Source organism: Saccopteryx leptura, chromosome 8 (assembly GCF_036850995.1).
Source record: "Saccopteryx leptura isolate mSacLep1 chromosome 8, mSacLep1_pri_phased_curated, whole genome shotgun sequence".
NCBI classification, from domain to species: Eukaryota; Metazoa; Chordata; class Mammalia; order Chiroptera; family Emballonuridae; genus Saccopteryx; species Saccopteryx leptura.
Window position 1 is genome coordinate 42,483,036 of NC_089510.1, and position 20,442 is coordinate 42,503,477.

A 20,442-nucleotide genomic window follows, 5' to 3' on the forward strand; every position below is an offset into this window, starting at 1 on the left:
TCCACAGAGGATGGGACAGCTTCATAACCTCTCAGCATTCACTTAACAGATAGGATGTATCACAGCACTCCTAATAGGATACATCACAACACTTCTAATAGGCATGCCTTTCATACTCCTTTAACAACCTCTGATACTCCTTTTATCATGAGAACAAAGGAAACGTACTTAATTGAACTATACTCTGATGTCATATAATGGGGAAACAAAACATTTCCATTGAAAGCAAGATGGTGGCATTCAAAGGAAATGTGCCCTGCTGTAAGGGCTGCGGGTAATGGCGGCCCTATGAGAAGCGGTGCTGGTTACACCGTCAATCACTGCCAGTGTGTCACTGTGAGCAGGGCCTTTGTGATTTCAGGTGTGGCTTGGGAATGCAGAAAACTGCATCTCCTCATCCTGGTCTTGATTTTGCAGGTGTTAAATGTCACTGGAAACCAGGACATCTGCTACTACAACTTCCTCTGTGCTCACCCCCTTGGTGTCCTGAGGTAAGTCTAGTCTACTGGTTGCCCGTGAGGCTTTTAGAAATGCCTTTCTGTGTAATGTTGTGATGCCAGTTTTTTAAAAATACTTTAAAGTAATCTGTGGAAAACTACCCCAGTTGTTAATAAAGAGGAATGAAATCAAGAACTTGAGGCCAGATGTGCTTCTCTTATTCCTGCATGGGGCCTCAAAAAATACTCCTCTAAGAATAACCTGCTGAGGTGAGGACAGGGATGCTTTTGAAAACGTGAGGCCCCTAGTTGTGATGACACCCTTCCGTGGGCACGAGCTGCTAGTGCATTCAGTCCATTAAACAACTTCATGAGAAAAATCGTGTAATTATTACCACCCCCCTTTATGGATGGAGATACTAAGGCTTCGAAAGGTAAGGACTTGCTGAAGATCGCTCAGCTGTTAGTGAGATAGGAACTTGAACCCACACCTGCTGTATCCACCAGAAGTGTATACAGCATTTGCCTGGGGGTTGGGAGCCTGGCTACTTACTTTAGAACTGAACTAGCCTCAGTTTCCTAAATTAAAACCACTGATTGTGACCAGCTAACACTCATCCTGAAATTCACACCTACAGAGCCAAGTGTTGACACATAACATGGGTCCATCTTTGAGAACTTCCTCTCACAGTGTAGCTGAAACACTTGGCCAAATGGCCATCTTTGGGGCATCTGTTTTCCAGGATTCATTCCACACCAGTGCCACTGGGACCAGAGGGGATTGGGAGGGTGTTAGGGGAGAACAGTGGGCACCCCAAGAGGAAAGGCACCCATTTTACAGGCTAAGCATTCTAAAATGAAAGACTAAAGATGAGCTCTGATGACGTTCCAGTCCTGGAATCTTGTGAAAAGGTTAGCGGTGAAGAACACCAAGGCTGAGTTCCCTCGCTAATTCGTGCATTCGTTCTCTAAATCTCTTTGACTGCCTGACTCGGTTTCTCTCTCATCCCTTTAGTGCCTTCAACAACATTCTCAGTAACCTAGGGCATGTGCTCCTGGGATTCCTCTTCCTGCTGATAGTTTTGCGGCGGGACGTTCTCCATCGAAGAGCCCTGGAGGCCAAGGACATCTTTGCCATGGTGAGAGGAGGGTGGGTAAACTGGAAGTGGGAGCTAAGAAGGGTATTGATTCAGATCTTCCAGATTCTGTGGGTGCCATTCACCGGTATCTTTCTACTGACCACGCTTTCTCCTCTTTCAGGAGTATGGGATTCCCAAACACTTCGGTCTCTTCTACGCTATGGGCATCGCATTGATGATGGAAGGAGTGCTCAGTGCTTGTTACCACATCTGCCCTAATTACTCCAACTTCCAATTTGGTAATTAGAATTTATATCAACCACACAGATTTGAGTTATAAGAGTCTTATTCTAGGACTCTCTGAAAAGTGCCAAGGTCATACTTGCAAGAATTAAATGACATTTTACACGAGCTAAAATGTTCGAAGGGCACCTCACCACAGGGCATGGTTTCCACCTATTGTACTATTTTTTCTCCCTAACCACCTTTTAGACTAGAAAACTCTCAACACTGAATGATCTGCAAGTGGGCCTGGACTAAGCAGGAGGCAGCCTGTCAGATAGAATTCACCGACGAGTGTCAAGAAAGGTCCTTCAGTGTAACTTGGCTCAATTTTGCAGTTTGATTGCTTTGGGATGAACGTAATAGAAAAGCCAATCCAAATCAAATTAAATAATAAAGACATTTATGAGCCCACTGTCTGAAACTCCAGAGGTGGAAAGGGCCAGTGGCTCAGGCTCTACTTCTCACATGTTGCTCTTATTCTCAGGCTATCAGGGAACTCATAGTGGCAGATATAGCTACAGCAGGTCTGGCTTCCTGGCTCCACCCCGTGATGTCTGGAGGACACAGCAATCTGGCGTCCAGGAGCCTTCATCTAAGAGCAAGGAAACGTCTTTTCTAAAACCCCCAGATAACATCCCCTCACACCTCAATAGCTTGAACTCATGAGCCCATTCCAGACTCATTCTCTTTGTGCTGGTTAGCTCAGACTTGGGTTGCTACACCAATCATGGTGGCCAAAGAGATGGGATTGCCTTTAAGTCAACTGGACCCATCCCTGGGGCCAGGGGTGAGGTTAGCCTTCCTGGAGCAAATTGGCTGGAAGGGTGAGCATTTCTAAATTGAAAACGAGGCTAAGAAATTTACGTTAGCGCTGAGATGCTGTCAGGAAGGAGGAGGAATGAGCTAATGCTGGTAGCAGGCAATTAACAATGTTCTCTGCACTCAGACTAAGGATTTTAAAACAGTCATTTTCATGTTTGTGCTCCAGCCCCTGGTTGTTAACTTAGAACACCACAGAAATTGTCTATAACATCTTAATTTTTTAAAAGTAGAAAACATTTTTTATAGGAAAAACTAGAGAGAGCAATATCATTCACCACTCAGAATGAACAAATGCCAGTATTTTAAAATATTTGCTTTAGGCCCTGGCCAGTTGGCTCAGTGGTAGAGCATCGGCCCGGCATGTGAATGTCCCAGGTTTGATTCCCAGCCAGGGCACACAGGAGAAGCACTCATCTGCTTCTCCGCCATTGCCCCTCTCCTTTCTCTCTATTTCTCCCTTCCTCTCCTGCAGCCAAGGCTCCATTCATTGGAGGTAAGTTGGCCTGGGTACTAAGGATGGCTCCATGGCCTCCACCTCAGGTGCTAAAATGGCTCCGGTTACAATGGAGGAACGCCCCCTGGTGGGCTTGCCGGGTGGATCCCAGTCAGGCACATGCAGGAGTCTATCTCTTTGCCTCCCCGCTTCTCACTTCAGAAGAATACAAAAAATAATAATAATAATTTTAAAAATAAAATAAAATATTTGCTTTAAATCTACTTTTTACTAAATATTGTGTGAAGTTGAAGTCCTTTTTTGAACTGCTTTCCAAACATAGTGCCCTCTTTCCTTCCCCAGAGACAACAACTATAATTAACGTGGTATTTATTCTTCTAGTTTTTATAGTTTTACTACATTTATAGTAAATTGATATTAATCTACCACATTGTGTTCTGAAACCCTCTTTTTCATTCAACAACATGTTTTCAGAGTCTGTACCAGAAATATACCACATTTATCAACTCTTCTATTGAACAACCTTCAGATGGTACCAGTAGTTTGCAGTTACAGACAGTGCCGCCATGAACATCCTTGTGTACAGCGCTGTGTACATGTGAGAGAGCTGCTCTGGGATACCTAGATGCAGAATTTTGAGGTCACTTGCAATGGAAAAGATGCATCTTCCCTTTTATCAGAAAGTACAGGTTTCTTTCTAGAATATTCATTCCCACTCTTGCTAGCTGGGTGAGAGTTCCGATCTCCCCACTTCACCACGGCCATGTGTTATTGTCAGACATTTAAATTTTTATTAGATTTTTGAGTAACATGGACTACTGCATTGTTCTGTCAATTTGCATTTCCATAACTCTTATGCAGCTAAGCCACATTTAATTTCTAGCTGTTTTCCATCTGTAGGCTATAAACTACTCAGGAGCAATAATCAATGTAATTATATTTCCAGATGCTGAGAAGCACCTCCCACACCCACCTAGGACTCATTTTATTGTCACACTGCCTTAACTGTCACCAATAGGGCTTCTTTTATTATTGGTGTTGAACACCAGCTCTTAAAACACAAATACTCTGGCAAGCTGGGAGAGCCAAGTATCATATATCATCAGATCATTTTCTTTTGTGAACTAGGACGAGTTTCGGAGGGATTCAGAAGTGGAGTATGAGGGGTTTCCTAGAGAAAATGCCTGGGAGACAGGCATGGTGGAGGTCACCACGCAGTCTGAGGGCAACACATACCCCCAGGCCTGAGGGAAGGAGTTTCCCCAGGCTGAGGAGAAGTCTGTCTGTTGCCCACTGGATCCTGATGGTGTTGGCTCTTCCTCTGCGCCCTCAGACACCTCCTTCATGTACATGATCGCCGGCCTCTGCATGCTGAAGCTCTACCAGACCCGCCACCCAGACATCAACGCCAGCGCCTACGCTGCCTACGCCTCCTTCGCGTTGGTCATCACACTCACCGTCCTCGGAGTGGTGCGTCCCTCCCCACGGCCTGCAGCCTCCCTTCCAAAAAGTACCCTCTTGAGAGGTTTCCTGTTGTTTGCTTGTTTTGGGGAGCTCGGGTGAACAGAATTAAATTAAGCATAATCCTTGGTTCATGACACTGTCATCATTGATCCATTTGTGGCATTTTATTTAGTTATTTAGGTAGTTTTTTTGTTGTTGTTGTTGTTTTTGTTTTGTTATTTTAAGTGAGAGGAAGGGAGAGAGGGAGACAGACTCCTGCATGCACCCTTACTGGGATCCACCCAGCAACCCCTGTCTGCGGCTAATGCTCAAATCAACCAAGCTACTTTTGGCACTTGAGGCTGATGTGCTTGGACTAAGCGAGCCATCCTCAGCACCCCAGACTGACACTTAAACCAGTTGAGCCATTGGCTGTGGGAGGGGAAGAAGGAAAAGAAGAGAGAGAGAAAAGGGAGAGGGAGGGAGAGAGAAGCAGCTGGACACTTCTCATGTGTGCCCTGACCAGGAATCAAACTGGGACTTCCATACACCCGGCCAGCACTCTATCCACTGAGCCAATTGGCCAAGACCTTTTATTTTTTAGTGAGAGGAGCAGGTATGAGACAAACTCCTGCATCCACCCCACCAGGATCCACGCAGCAACCCCCATCTGGGGCCGATGCTCAAATCAACCAAGCTATCCTCAGTGCCCAGGGCCAGAGCCACTGGCTGTGAGAGAAAAGGGGAGAGGGAGGAAAGAGAAGCAGATGGTTGCTTCTCATGTGTGCCATGACTGGGGAGTAAACCCAGGACTTCCACATGCCAGGCCAATACTCTATCTACTTAGCAAACCAGCCAGGGTCTAGGAGCTAGGTAGTTATTTTTATAATGTAATTAGTATCTGTAAAACTACCCCTGAAGGGTTTTAATATAAATCTGGGACCTCACTCATGTGAGAATCAAACAGACATGTATAAGATTGGAAAGACCTACTTAAAAGATTAGAAACCATTTTCTAAATGTGCGTGGACAAGTGTTAATTGTCCACAGTTGTCTGAAGAGCAGTAGCCCCCAACTTTAAACCTATTACCCTTCACCACGGTGTTCAGCTGCCTCACCTGTTTCTTCCCTTTTCTATTTTTATCTGGCCAGGTGGCCATTCATTTTCCCGCCCCGGGTATGGTTGGACCCTATGGGGTCAGAGAAGGGAGAAGAAACAGAAGAGCATACACAGCTCAGGTTTTGGCTTCTTATGCAGACATGAGAGCTGACTGTAGAAAATTCTCTGGGGAGAACCCCAGACGACAGTAACTTCCATCTTTACTCCTAGGTGTTTGGAAAAAATGACGTGTGGTTCTGGGTCATCTTCACCTTGATTCATATACTAGCCTCGCTGGCTCTCAGCACCCAGATCTACTATATGGGTCGTTTCAAGATAGGTAAGTGGCCTATAACTCTCTACTAACCGCACTGAGAACACTTGGTTTTCCCTGATCCTAAACAGAAGTGTTACTGTCATTGTGAATGCATGCTCTGGACTGTGTTGTGTTTAATAGTATATATTCTCTCCAAAAGCTTCCTCTCGTTTATTGGATTGCAATAAACCGTTAACACTAGTTCTGGTCGCCTGAGAGACTAAGCTCACGATACTTGAGAGCAGGGGCATACTCCAGCTCCAAGTCCCAAATGCCTTACCATCACCAAACTTTGAAAGTGCATTTGCAGAATAATATGATTACCATACCACTAGTTCCGCCTAGTTTTACTTTGTAGCATTTAAAAGGATCACTTCTTTAACTGTGATAAATAGTTATCAAGAATGAATTCTATATTATTTTCAAATTCTGGGATTGGAACTCTTTGAGACCAGCTCGCCAGTCTTAGAGGCAGGACACCCCTCGGACTCCCTCTGACAATGTGAACATTATTACACATTATTATTATTATTATTAGAACATTATTACACATTATTAGAAGAGCAGCTTCTGACCTGCTGTTGGTCAGTCATCATACATGGGAGCAGTCCAGTCATCTTGGAGTATTTAACTTTTACCAGTCATTTTAAGGTCCATAAAGTCAGACTTAAATTCCATATTTTCTATGTCAAGAAAAAACATTATATATAAACATAGGCCCACTCCTAATATTTGCAGATCCCAAGGTAAGATTTCAAATAAAAGCTCACATATCATAGGTATAAAAGTTTTAAAGTGACAAAGCAGATTAAAAATAAAACTACTTGGAAAAACAGGAAGGAAGACCAAACAGACAGGTAAACATAATATGCCTTCGCTATGACCCAGACAGTCCAGGTTTGAACGCAGAAATTTTAGGCTCTTAGAACATGGCTCTACAGGAAAGTTGGTCTTCAGTCCTTTCCTCTTTTTTCTTCTCCCCTTTGTCTCTGTCCTCATCCTAGCAGCCTCACAGGTATGCATATGGACACCTTTGTTCAACACCCAAATAGCCACTCCTTGGCCCTAGAAGTACCTACTGTCATGGTGCCGTCTGCCCTCAGGAAGACAGACCAGGGACGGGGCTATGCAGACCCCAAGGGCAGGCTCAAGGCCAGCTGGGCAGGGAACTCTGGGGTCCAGGAATTCAGAGTGTGGTCTAGAAGGACGAGGAGTAGTCCCCTTGCGCTGCAGGCTCCTCACTCAGTGGGGACTGAAGGCCTCTAAAATATAAGACCCTCTTCTCCGGGTCTCAGAGTGATGCTATCTACCTACACAAGTGGCTCATTTAAGAGTAGAAGACTGAGTGAAATCTGTTCTTATTTTGGCAGTTTCGGTTCCCTGCTGGCATGGTCAGTAGATCTAGCCTGGCATTAGCGTAGCCAGCGTCTCGCCACATCCCCCAAGGAGCATCAGCCGGCTGTGTAGGACAGTGAGTCTGGTGCCCTGGCATTTCCCATCCTCCAGACTCAAAGGGGAACTAAGTCATACAAAGTCAACTTTCAAAAAGGAAAATTAAGTTGAAGCATTATTGCTCTGGGTTCTCCCTGCGTTGGAAAAGTAAAATTGAATGCAGATTCCGTAGTCCACCCCCTGGCCTCGCACCTGTGGGAAATATGTCCCATGTCCCCCCCTGGATGCCTGACTGCACCATGGATAGTACCAAACCCAACAGACACTACGTTTTACCCCATACAGACATGTTTATGATAAAGTCTAATCTATAAATTAGGTACAATAAGAGATTAACAGTAACTAATAATAAAATAGAACAATTAAAACAATTACTGTAGTACAAGTTTTGTGAATGTGGTCACTCTCTCAAAATATCTTGTACTGTACTCACCGTTTCACTTCAAGAAAGCACTTACGAGTTCTCTTTGACATATCCAAATTGCCAGCATCCAATATGCTTGTGCTCTGCGGCCATTATTCAGGAAAGTAAGGGTGACTGGAACACAAGCGTCAAGATACCACGACAGTCCATCCAGTAACCAAGACGGCTACTACGTGACTAACGGGCAGGCTGGGTTTACAGCACGGAGATGCTGGGCAAAGGGATGAGTGACGACACACAAGATTTCACCACATTACCCAGACTAGCACGCAATTTAGGACCTATGAGCTGTTCATTTCTGGAATATTTCATTTAGTATTTCCGACCCCAGTTGACCGCAGGTAACTGAACCTGTGGAAAACAAAACCAAGAGTAAGGGTAGGATGACCGTATATGTAATGGTGACCATTTTTATATATTTATACCAACTTTACCCCTTACAGTTTGCAATGCTGACTTAGTTTACCTGTTTAAAAAGAAGAAACGTAATGTATTATGGCCATGGAATATAACTGTCAGGGTCTCAAGAGAAGAATGAAAGGGATAGCATGGTAACTCTGGGTTCATAGCTGAGAAGCTTTCTCACCCATAAGCCCAAAAGGGCAGGCAGGAAGCAGTTACCGAAATGTGGAAAGAGAGCATCGTGGGGAGGAAGCCATTCTCTGAAAGGGGCAAGGACCTTTGGTTGACAGACACCGGGAGGGCCCAGGAAGGTAAACACTCTGAGCTCACTCTCCTGCCTCTGTCCCTCCCGTCTCCTGCTGGGGTTTCCCACTGTCCAACTGCACGGAGAGTGGGGAATCCACCAGTGACCATCCAGGCGGTCTCGCAGGCCTGGTGCAGGACAGAGAGACGTTCGTGGCGCACAGTTCTTGGGGGGCAGATGGAAGATAATCAGCATCTGGCTTAGCTGAGTATTGTCAATCTTCTTACCCAGGAATCTTCCCCAAGTACTTATAGATTTACCAGAGTCAAAAAGAAAACTCTCTATTTCATTGTGACAACAATTGCATCTAGACTTAGTTCAAAAGCAGGAAGTTGAGTTAGTGGACAGAGTGGTTCAGGCACCTCTCTGCCCATTTCAAAAGCTCCCGTTCAGTGGTGGGATTCAAACGTACCGCTCACAAAACTTAGGGGATATTTTAAAATCAATATGAAGCCATAAAATATCCCCTAATTTTTGTGAGCAGTATAAGTTAACAACCGGTTCTCTGCCCTAATGACCGCTTTAAGTATAAAAAACAATATACTGAAAGGTAGTTTAATATTTCATGCATTTAATACTTAAATGAGAATAAAAGTACACAAAACTAGATTATAAGAGTTTTAAAATATTAATAAAAAATATTAAATAGCCTGACCTGTGGTGACACAGTGGATAAAGCGTCGACCTGGAAATGCTGAGGTCACCGGTTCGAAACCCTGGGCTTGCCTGATCAAGGCACATATGGGAGTTGATGCTTCCAGCTCCTCCCCCCCCTTCTCTTTCTCTGTCTCTCCTCACTCTCCCTCTCCTCTCTAAAATGAATAAAAATAAAAAAAATTAAAATTAAAAAAATATATTAAATAATACTGACAAAAAACAATAAAACTGTTATTTAAGATATTTCCATATTGCTTCTTGATTGGTGTCCTCACTTGCAATTTTTTTCACCTATGGACGGAATGAACATTATTATGGGCACTTAGAATACATGGTTGCACAGATGAACATTAAAAAAGAGTAAGGAATGTAAATTTGTGATTTCCACACTGGGCGGCTGCCCAGGCGCCCACTTTAGAGAGCACCCTGATTACAATGCCATTTTAACAACCGGTTCTCCAAACTCAGTAAAACGTTAGGTATCAGTCCTCCGGAGCCAGTGCTAACCGCTGAATCCCACCACGGATCCCCTTGCGTCCTCAGATCGCATGCTCCTTTCTCTGTGGCTCTCAGGCTGCACGTGAGAATAAACATGGACACGGAAAAGGCAGCAGCAGTGAGGCAGAGCTTTTCATACGTGGGACAGAAACCCGTAGAACTACTTGCCCGGATCACTAATGTGCTGCCAGAGCCCCCCCACCCCCCAAGGGCCGCAGGGAGTGCTCGGAGAGAGGACGGGTTATACCTAAGCAGTGCACAAAAGGGGACAGAGAAGTCTGGTTCCCTCCTTGACGGATAGTAAACTTCTCTGAATGTTGGAGACAGGCAGAAAAAAAATCTGCTCTTGATGATGAGCAAACATTACTTTTATAATCAGGAAATAACATTCAAGTCATCCATTTAAGAAAGAAAAATAAAATGGCCGTTAGTTTACCTGTTTGGCTACCTTCTTACAAATCTTTTTTTTTCTTCTTTTTCTTCTCATTTCTTCTCTGCTGTCCACTGATTCAGATGTGTCTGACACAGGTAATGTTCAGCAGCCCTTCACAGGGTTCTAGACTGTTTTAGCAAAGCGACACTCCTGGTTGTCCTGCCAGCCTGCTCCCTGAACACCTCCTTCCAGGTCGGGCAGTCTTGGTGGGTGGGGGGGGAGCGGAAGAGAGGCGCAGAGGCGAGGATCACTCCGACCCGCCTGCCCACTGCGCACCCCTTCTGGGCTGTTGCACGGCCGCGGCGGGCCTCCTTCCTCCCCTGTGTATCTCAGAGTCTAGCGGAGGCTGGTTAAATGGACCCCAGGGTAGCGTTCCCCACAGAGCTGGGATCCACCCTTGCTGAGTGCTTACCCAGCCTTGCGCGTGACATCTCCAGGGTGGACGGCTCAGAGAAAAACAGCCCCACCTGTGATTCTGACTCTTCATACAACAGTTATAACACACACACTCACTGTGTTTCACACCATCTTTTTGAAGGATTGCGTTTTTTTAAATCTTTCCTATGTATCCCCATTTTAACTAAATGTGATTATTGTTTTAACTAAATTTGTGATTTCAAACGGGATCAGTGATGATTATTGTTTCAGTACAGGTTTAGGCTTTCTGAACACGCTCAGTATCCCTTGGTTTAATTCTTACTGACTTATAAACACTCAGAAAAGGACGCATTAGGACTTTTACAAGCTAAGCGTTCCCTTCCTCTAGAGAGAGCAGATCAGATGTTTTAAGGTGAGCTTGAGGGGCCCCATAACATCTCTGCTCTAAAGGAAACACCACTGGAGTAAATTGTAAACAAGGGAAACTTAGCTGAAGGAGACCATAGGAGGGCTGGCCGGCCACCCACTTGGTGACTGCTGGTCACCCGTGTGCCTCTTGCAGTATGGCCCGTGGACATGGCACACCCTCCACGAAAGCACAGGTGGTGTCAGTGCTATTTTTTAAAGCAAGCATTTATTGCACACCTATTAAGTGCAAAGCACCCTTTTTTATGAAGTGAAGACGACATCATCCTGACCCCAAAAGCTTGGGCCATTAGGGAGCATTTTGTATGATCTCTGACTAAGCTTTCTTACCATGCAATTGTGTCATCAGCAGATCTGGGGATTTTCCGGCGGGCTGCTATGGTGCTCTACACGGACTGCATCCATCAGTGCAGCCGGCCTCTCTATATGGTACGTGCGTGCTCCTGTGTTCCTTGGCCCACCCCCAGGGAGTGGGGAACAGCAGGAGGGGCAGGCTTCGGGCAGTCACTCAGGCTCCCCAAAGCCAGAGGGCCAGATGGCCAGGGTGGCTGAGTCCAGTCAGAGGGAAAAAGCATGTTGCTTATTCTTCTTGTTCATAAAAGAACAAGCGCGGATAGTCCCATTGTTTACATGAAATATTGCTAGTATATAAAGAAAAGTGTGTGTGTGTGTGTGTGTGTACAAAACTAAACAATGATCTTTGCTGTAGGGTGTCCCTGTAAATAATCATCCCAAGAGGTAAGATCAGTTCACTTGAGTAAGTGAAAGAGGTACTAGTAATAATTGCACCAGGATGGCAGACATAAACCAGACTGTCCCAAGCAAACTGGGACCTATGACTACTCCAATCATTTTCATTAGGAACTTAACACTTTCCACATTATGCATTTGTTTGATTTTTATACAGTGTTTTTTACAATGAGCAAGAATGTTTTCAAAACTGTGGTTATTGCTTAACAGTTAAATTCAACTTTTAAAAACTATCCCTTATAGTTTTCAGTGTATTATGCATTTCCACACTGAGCAGAGGAATCGGGGCCCTGGTCATAGCTATGTCTTGACTTGCTGGCCAGTGACCTTGGAAAAGCTAATACCTCCTCTGAGCCACTGCCCCAACCTTTCAGAGAGCGGAACTAGCGATGGTATTTGGACTAAGTAGCTGATAACAGTTTATAGTCAGAAGGATTTTAGGAAAAGGACTGTGGGAAACTTTTAGCCAACTAGAGGCTTAGACAGAAGCTATAGGCACTGAAAATTGAGGGGACTGAGGATAAGGGCTTTTCAATATTTCCTTTCCTCATTTTCAGGACAGGATGGTGTTGCTTATTGTGGGGAACCTGGTCAACTGGTCCTTGTAAGTAATCTTAGGAAAACACTTTTTTTTTCTCTTTATTAGTGTCTATAACACTGTGGTTTAGCTTTCCTTGGCTGTCATTTTTATAAAGATATCAGAAATTAAGGAGAGCATAGGATTGAGCTAGCCCTAGAGACTTGAAAGAAAGGTATTTTTTCTCCTTCAGAGAAAGCTCTTTGCACTAGGAAGTTCTTGTGTACCAATAGTGACCTCTCTTAAAGGATGGGGTTTAATGCACTTTCATTTGTTCAACAAGACAAACATTGAATTGATGGGTAGATTAGTTTAGATAGGTAGGCAGATAGATGATAGATAGATAGATAGATAGATAGATGATAAATTATGCCCATAATTGCAAAAAAAATGAAACATAGTTTTAATTTTTTTCTTAGAACTTTCCATAAAGACTACCCAGTAAGCATTTCTCTTAGAAGGGGGGGGGGGGTGTATGTAAAAGTCTTTTTCCTATTCATTTTTTCCCTCTAGGTCTCATTCTCCCTACTTTTCTCCCCATTTTTATCATCCCTCCTCTTTTTTCCCCCCATTACCATCTTGGCCTTTTTCCCCTCAAATAGCCTCAAAACAGAACCGTGTGACAGACATACTTTTCCTAGCTGTAACTATTTTATGCAACTTATCCTCAACTTAAAAATGTGAATGAGAGATATTTTATTAATCCTTTAAAAAGAAGTAAGTTGAGCTGCTTTTGCTAGTGTTTCTTAGTTGATATGCTCCCCTGGGTCAGTGACCTTTGATGGAAAGACAGCTCTCTACTTCTGCTGCCCTTTAAGACATAAAAGGAATAAAGAAGGAGGCATACGTCCAGGGAAGCCAGACTCTACTCAGGATCCTTTGACTCTTACTGGGGCACCATATCCTTCTGCAAGAAACTCCCCATAATGTTGTCACCCAGGAATTATTACTTCAGGATAAGGTTCACCCCTAGGAAGGATCACTCCTTTACATGAGGAAGAGTCAAGATGAACGAATCTTGGCAGTGGTCACCTGCGGTGCCCTTTTGGTCCACCCTTTTAGGGCAGACCCCACAGACCTGGTGATTCTGTAAGACAGGGTAATAAATTTGAGTATTAATTTTAAAACCATAGACAGCTAGCCAAAATTTGATGATGTGTGTCAGGCCAATTATTTGAGACATTTCTACTTCTAGTAATCTAGTCTAATGAATTAATCTTCAATAGGAAAAAAAAAAGTACAATATGTCTGAAGATACTCATTTATTCATTGTGGTGTTCTTATAGTAGTGAAAAACCGAAGGACGAAAGGAAAACTCTTCAGTTCAATCGAGGGCAGATATGATTCTTTATGGTGCATCCACTTATGGGAACTTTACAATCATTAGAACGAGTGTTCTGAAAACGGTCCCCAACCTTTTTTGGGCCACGGACCGGTTTAATGTCAGAAAATATTTTCACAGACCGGCCTTTAGGGTGGGATGGATAAATGTATCACGTGACCGAGACAAGCGTCAAGAGTGAGTCTTAGACGGATGTAACAGAGGGAATCTGGTCATTTTTAAAAAATAAAACATTGTGGCCCTGCCCGGTTGGCTCAGTGGTAGAGCGTTGGCCTGGCGTGCAGGAGTCACGGGTTCAATTCCTGGCCAGGGCACACAGGAGAAGCACCCATATGCCTCTCCACCCTTCCCCCTCTCCTTCCTCTCTGTCTTTCTCTTCCCCTCCCGCAGCCAAGGCTCCATTGGAGCAAAGTTTCCCCGGGTGCTGAGGATGGTTCTGTGGCCTCTGCCTCATGCGCTAGAATGGCTCTGATTGCGGCAGAGCGACGCCCCAAGATGGGCAGAGCATCACCCCCTGGTGGAAATGCTGGGTGGATCCCACTTGGGCGCATGCAGGAGTCTGTCTGACTGCCTCCTCGTTTCCAGCTTCGGAAAAATACACACACAAAAAAATATTGTTCAGACTTAAATATAATATAAATAAAACGGAAATAATGTAAGTTATTTATTCTTTCTCTGTGGACCGGTACCAAATGGCCCATGGACCGGTACCGGTCCGTGGCCCGGGGGTTGGGGACCACTGGCTGTAGCTAGTTAAAAAGTACTTGTGCCCTGGCTGGATACTCAGATGGTTAGAGCATTGTCCCAAAGTGCAGAGGTTGCCACTTTGATCCCTGATTGGGGCACATATAGGAACAACTAGAAGTTCCTCTTTCTCTCTCTCTCTCCCTTTCTCTCTCGCTGAAATCAATAAAAAAATGTTTTTAATTAAGTTACTTGTAATATGTCAGGTTTTTTTTTAATTCCCCTCCTTGCAAAAATGGGATTAGGAAAGTGAAAAAGTCAAAAAGTTACAAAGCCACCTTCACCACAGCAACGTAATTCCTCCCCACGTGTTCAGCGCCCTCTTCGGACTGATCTACCGGCCCAGGGACTTTGCTTCCTACATGCTGGGCATCTTCATCTGTAACCTGCTGCTCTACCTGGCCTTTTACATCATCATGAAGGTAAGCGAGGCAGCGGGGGCGCCAGCGCTGGGCTCCGGCTGGCGGGGCAGGCGGCAGCGTGGCAGCCTCCGCTTCTCGCCCACAGCTCCGCAGCTCGGAGAAGGTCCTCCCCACCCCGCTCTTCTGCATTGTCGCCACCGCCGTGGTGTGGGCCGCCGCCCTGTATTTTTTCTTCCAGAATCTTAGCAGCTGGGAGGTAAGAGAACGGTTTTCTTTTCCAAGGGGAGGTTCTCTCCCCATCCTGCCTCCCTTTCTCTCCGTGTGCTTGTTGTTGTTTATCTTTTTGATATTCTCCAAAACAAAAGAAAACAAAAGCTTTCTCTGAAAGCTTGAACATTCACACACAAATGCTCAGTGACCCGGCACGTTGCCATCATCGGGGTCGCACTCGTAAATGGGTAAACCCTACGGACCCTGCAAATTTGGTTTTCCTTATGTGTTGCGGTATGATCCTGTTCCTGATGAATGTTTCTTTCATATGTGCAGAAGTTTGGTCAGTGTATCTTCTCCACTTTTCTCATCAGAATCACCACCCATTAACAAATATCTAGTGCAGGTGTTTATAGATCCATTTCACAGGCTGGTAAGCTGAGGCCTAGGACGTCAGTGATATCACCGAGGCACAGAATAGGGACATCACCACTCTCCATCTTCACAGTTAATTTTAGAACATTTTTGTCACTCCAGAAAGAAACTCCCCATCTCTCCTGAACACCGTAGCCCTGGGCAACCACTCATCCCTCTGTTGTCTCTGTAGGTCGGCCCATTCTGGACAGTTCATATAAGTGAGATCATATACAATGTGGCTTTTTTCCTTCACGTAGCATAATGGTGCCTAGATTCATCGTGTCGCGGCATCTACAAGTACTTCGGGTCTTTTTATTGCCAAATCATATTCCATTGTGCGGATACACTACATTTTATCTATTCATTCATAAATTGTTGGATATTTGGGTTGTTTCCACTTTGGGGTTCTTATTAATGATGCTGCTATAAACAATTTATGTGCAAGTTTTTTCTAAACATATGTTTGCTTGGACGCTAACTTTTTGAGTCAGACATCTAGTAGCATTTGTGCAGCTTTCTGGATGCTCAACTCTAAACAGTTGAGCCATGGGAAATACTCACCTACCTGCAGGGAACCCCAGCTGAATCCCGGGAGAAGAACCAGGAATGTATCCTGCTGGATTTCTTTGATGACCATGACATCTGGCATTTCCTGTCTGCCACTGCCCTGTTTTTCTCATTTTTGGTGAGTCTATAATACGTTCTTGTTCATTTCTTCTCTCGACATCCTGTCCTCTCTTTATTTCTCTCCCCCCTTCCTTACACCCTCCTTTGTATTTCTCCCTAATTTTCCTCATTGTGATTCAATATGTAGATTGTCTCTTTTTTTGCATTGTATCTTTTGGGTAGATATTTATTTTTATTTTTCTTTATTCTTCAGTATTTTAAGACACAGAGTGACCGAATGATTTTCCTTAAGCTGCATCATGTTTGGGTTGGATTGGTAATGAGAACTCACATGCCCAGAACCCCCAGACATCACTTTCCTGCCTTCACTAAAATTCCTAGAGCGTTCGGTTGTTCCCTCTTGTGCTATACCCACCTTCCTCCTTTTCCTCCAACCTCACTGGATATCTTACAGATCATTTACAAATTCCTGCAGTAGCTCAGGATAGCATCCAGGCTTCTGTTGCCTTCTAACCAGTCGCTTCCAAATCTTTCACGTAGTCCCTTTATTTTTTACCCAAACGCCTTCCCGGAAGCCAGGCTTATTATCACAACCTTGGATGATAACTCCTGATATCCTTTCATATTAATTTTGACTTTCTAAATTAAAAGTCTTTAGTACCTGTCCAGGTTCCCTTGACAAATAACAGGAGTAGGTCTCCAGGACTCCCAACACTGCCCCCTTTCAGTGGTCTGTTCCGGCCTTATCACCTCAAGAGTAGAGCAGGGCTGCCCCCTGGTGGCCAGTTCCAGAAGTGTAATCTGTATAAGAAGAAAGTGGAATGAAGGGTTCCATGTGGAGAAAGTTGTGATGGAGGAACCTAAAAATGGAGGAGGAGGATAAAACTTGTATATTGCAACACTTCGTGAAATAAGACTTCATTTCCTTTCATTCTTGACCTAAGTGGTCCCTTCTAAATAATGACTTTCCCAGCTACCCTCTCAAAAGTAAATGTTTACAATTCTCTACCCCATACTTCTCATGGTCTCTCCATAGTTTAATTTTTATCCTCAGTACATATTGCCATCTAACATACTATACTTGGCACGTACTTCTGTCTACATACTACATATATTTTACTCATGCATTTGCTTCATGTCTGGAGCCTTCTGTCGAATGTAAGCTCCAGGAAAGAAGGGCTTGTTTGCCTCTTCCGTTGCAAGCTACATCTCCAGCACCTGGAATAGAACATGATAGACCCTTGATAAATATTTGAATTAATTAATAAGTGAACTGGCCCTGGCTGGGTGGCTTAGTGGATAGGATAGAGCAGGGGTCGGGAATCTTTTTGACTGAGAGAGCCATGAACGCCACATATTTTAAAATGTAATTCTGTGAGAGCCATACAATGACCAATGTACATTAAACATTATCCAGTAAAAATTTGGTGTTGTCCCGGAGGGCAGCTGTGATTGGCTCCAGCCACCCACAACCATGAACATGAGCGGTAGGAAATGAATAGATTATAATACATGAGAATGTTTTATATTTTTAACGTTATTATTATTTTTATTAAAGATTTGTCTGCGAGCCAGATGCAGCCATCAAAAGAGCCACATCTGGTTCGCAAGCCAGAGGTTCCCGAACCCTGGGATAGAGTGTCCTCCGGGCATGCTGAGGTCGAAGGTTTGATCCTCAGTCAGGGCACATATGAGAAACAGTCAGTGAGCGTGCAAGTAAATGGAACAACTATGTGGAACAAAGAGTTGAGGCCTCTCTCTCTCTTTCTCTCTCGTCCCCCCCCCTCAAATCAATGGGAAAAAAATTCTTTAATAAGTGAAGCACATGATAGACCCTTGATAAATATTTGAATTAATTAATAAGTGAACTTATTAATCTATCACGTGCCCTGTGTAACTATGATAAGTGCCTCTTAGGAGCCCAGCACTGTAGAAAGCTGCAGCAGACACGAGAACGAGTAAGGGCATTGTAGTTGCAGTCCGTGTGAGCCTCAGAGAGAAAGTAGGGACTCACTGTGGCTGTGACAGTGCGTTCATTTCATTTCTCTGCCCGTCTCCTGTCAGGTTCTGTTAACCCTGGACGATGACCTGGATGTCGTTCGGAGGGACAAGATCCCTGTCTTCTGAGCCTCCGACATCAGGAGGGGAGAGAGGGAGCGGCCGACCTTGGTGCTGTTTCATGAACAATGCAGGGCCTGCAGCAAAGTAACCACTGCCCAATGCTCCACGCACCCCCTGCTGTCCACTCTGTACACACTCCCACGAAGAGGAGAGGAGCAGGGAAGAGTCAAGCCTGTGAGAAGGGAGGCAGGAGGGAATTCGGCTGTGGACGGAGGCAGACCATGAAGAGTCAAGAAACCTCCATCCCCTTCTGCTCCCCCTTGAACTGGACATGAGCAAACACCGCATCGAAGTCAACTCACTAGCCTGGGAGTCGACTCAAGCCACCTGGGACTTGCCGGCAATGGCAGAACGTGGCCGCGCTGTTCCCTCTGGCTGCCTCCGTGCCCACGAAGGCAGCAGCTCAGATTCCCACCCAGAAACTTGGGGTGAGCCCCCATTACACCTCTGCAACATCTGCTGCTCGAGACATCTCAGAGCACCAGCTCGCTTCTCCAGGGTCCCGGGATGACGCGCTTCCTCAGAGTCTGGTAGAGGGATAGACAGGTGCCCTGCCCAATTGGGAAAGATGTTTCATCAGCACCAGCTAGTCACCTCCTCAAAGGAATGCTGTGTGTTTCCGCCAGGCCCCTGACCTCCGCAGAGGGACTCTGGATGGGGCCTTGTCACACAGTCCTCCTCACAGGCCTCTGGAACCAGGGCTTGGGTGCTCGCCTGCTCCTTGGTGTCTGCATCTCACCGCTGTGTATGGAGCCCAGAACTCAGGCTCTGCCTTCTTGAGAAGGCCCGGTTACTCCACAGACCAGCTCCGAGGTGGAACGGGAGATGAGAGAACTCTTCTAGCAGCAGGAGGAGCAAGAGAAATGACCACCTGTTCTAAGGGACTGGTGACATCAAGCAAACAGGCCTCACCCAAGGGACTTGGGCTCCTGGAGCAAATTCAACCCAGGCGAAGTACTTCCTCGTGCCTCCCACTCAAACTGCTCCGTCCTGTGCCCCCCTCACCTTGGGGACACAGCACTAGCCCCTCTACCACTGACCCAGCCCCCTCTCTGTCACTTTATGCAGACCAGGGCCTCCAGACTCTCCCTGGAGTCCTCTAGACGTATTTCTCAGGGTGAATGCATTTTACTCTCACTCTCTAGTTGCAAAAAGCACAGACAATTCAGGATTCTTTGGGTTGCCCCGGAATGATTGCGATGATTCTTCTCATCGCCTCCCCAGGAAGATGGTGAAAGCTCAGCGTCCCGCTTCCCTCCACGATGATGTCTGGCAGCTCCGCCCCGAGAGTCCCGTTTGGATCAGGCTTTGTTACCTGAGTGTGATGTAATCAGAAAACGCGCACACAGATATATTTGCCTGTGAAACTGGGCACGTCTCACCTCTGCTTTCCTGATCATTCATTAGAGAAACGGAGCAGCCGTTCTTTCTTTTAAAAACTGTTTTCCTTTCTCTAAAATACCCGCATAATGTTCAGAAACACAGTTTGGAAGTTTCAGTAGCAAACTTTCCCTGATTTTTAAGACACAAAGATGCTTTCAATGAATGAAATATTTCGTGATTTTTTTTTCCCCCCCTAAAATGCCCCCATATTTGCAATTGGTCTTTTGTTACTCTTTATTCCTTAAAAAATTGTTGGGGGCCCACCCTGGAGAGAAAATCCTTGCCTCACTTACACGGTCGTGGTATGATCGGATAAGTTAATACTGGTGAAAAGTGTTCTACAAAATAAAAACTCATGTACAAATGTTAAAAAAAATATTGGCTTCCATAGGCCATATGAAGGCCACCTATTAAATGGTTGTGTTGGTCTAACATCTAAAACAAATTTTGAATTTGTTTAACTATGGCTTGAACTAACTCTTTTCTTTTAATGGGCTAACGGTTTCAAATCCAAAAAAAGATCCGCTAAGGGAAAGTGAAAGGGAAAGTGAATGGAGGCTGCTCAGGTAGCCCTGTGGCCGGCAGTGCATCAGCTGTCAGACACTGCCTGCTCCGCAGCTTGCTTGAGAAATCCGTCCACGGACTCGGGGAGGGGCCCTGGAAAGTGGGTGAATGGCGCTGCTGTGTTCTTTCTTTTTTTCTTTTTTTTTTCTGAAGCTGGAAATGGGGAGAGACAGTCAGACAGACTCCCGCATGCGCCCGACCGGGATCCACCCGGCACGCCCACCAGGGGGCGACGCTCTGCCCACCAGGGGGCGATGCTCTGCCGGGACCAGAGCCACTCTAGCGCCTGGGGCAGAGGCCAAGGAGCCATCCCCAGCGCCCGGGCCATCTTTGCTCCAATGGAGCCTTGGCTGCGGGAGGGGAAGAGAGAGACAGAGAGGAAGGGGGGGGGAGGGGTGGAGAAGCAAATGGGCGCTTCTCCTGTGTGCCCTGGCCG

At 45.4% G+C, this 20,442-nt stretch overlaps 1 protein-coding gene across 4 annotated transcripts in view; it reads left to right on the top strand.

Moving 5' to 3' along the window:
• SIDT1 (SID1 transmembrane family member 1) overlaps positions 1-19,874 on the top strand; it is a 106,280-nt gene extending 86,406 nt beyond the window's left edge. For 2 of the 4 annotated variants that reach the window (XM_066347292.1, XM_066347291.1), the window contains exons 15-26: positions 418-491; positions 1,453-1,576; positions 1,698-1,815; positions 4,411-4,547; positions 5,851-5,959; positions 10,186-10,200; positions 11,262-11,338; positions 12,217-12,263; positions 14,639-14,744; positions 14,830-14,940; positions 15,883-15,996; positions 18,003-19,874. In XM_066347292.1, the coding sequence (XP_066203389.1) occupies positions 418-491; positions 1,453-1,576; positions 1,698-1,815; positions 4,411-4,547; positions 5,851-5,959; positions 10,186-10,200; positions 11,262-11,338; positions 12,217-12,263; positions 14,639-14,744; positions 14,830-14,940; positions 15,883-15,996; positions 18,003-18,065 (1,095 nt within the window). In that variant the 3' untranslated portion in view covers positions 18,066-19,874. Of the gene's footprint in view, positions 1-417; positions 492-1,452; positions 1,577-1,697; positions 1,816-4,410; positions 4,548-5,850; positions 5,960-10,185; positions 10,201-11,258; positions 11,339-12,216; positions 12,264-14,638; positions 14,745-14,829; positions 14,941-15,882; positions 15,997-18,002 lie in introns of all 4 variants that reach the window. The other 2 variants (XM_066347289.1, XM_066347290.1) reach the window with 2 other exon arrangements.
• Positions 19,875-20,442: the final 568 nt, after the last annotated feature.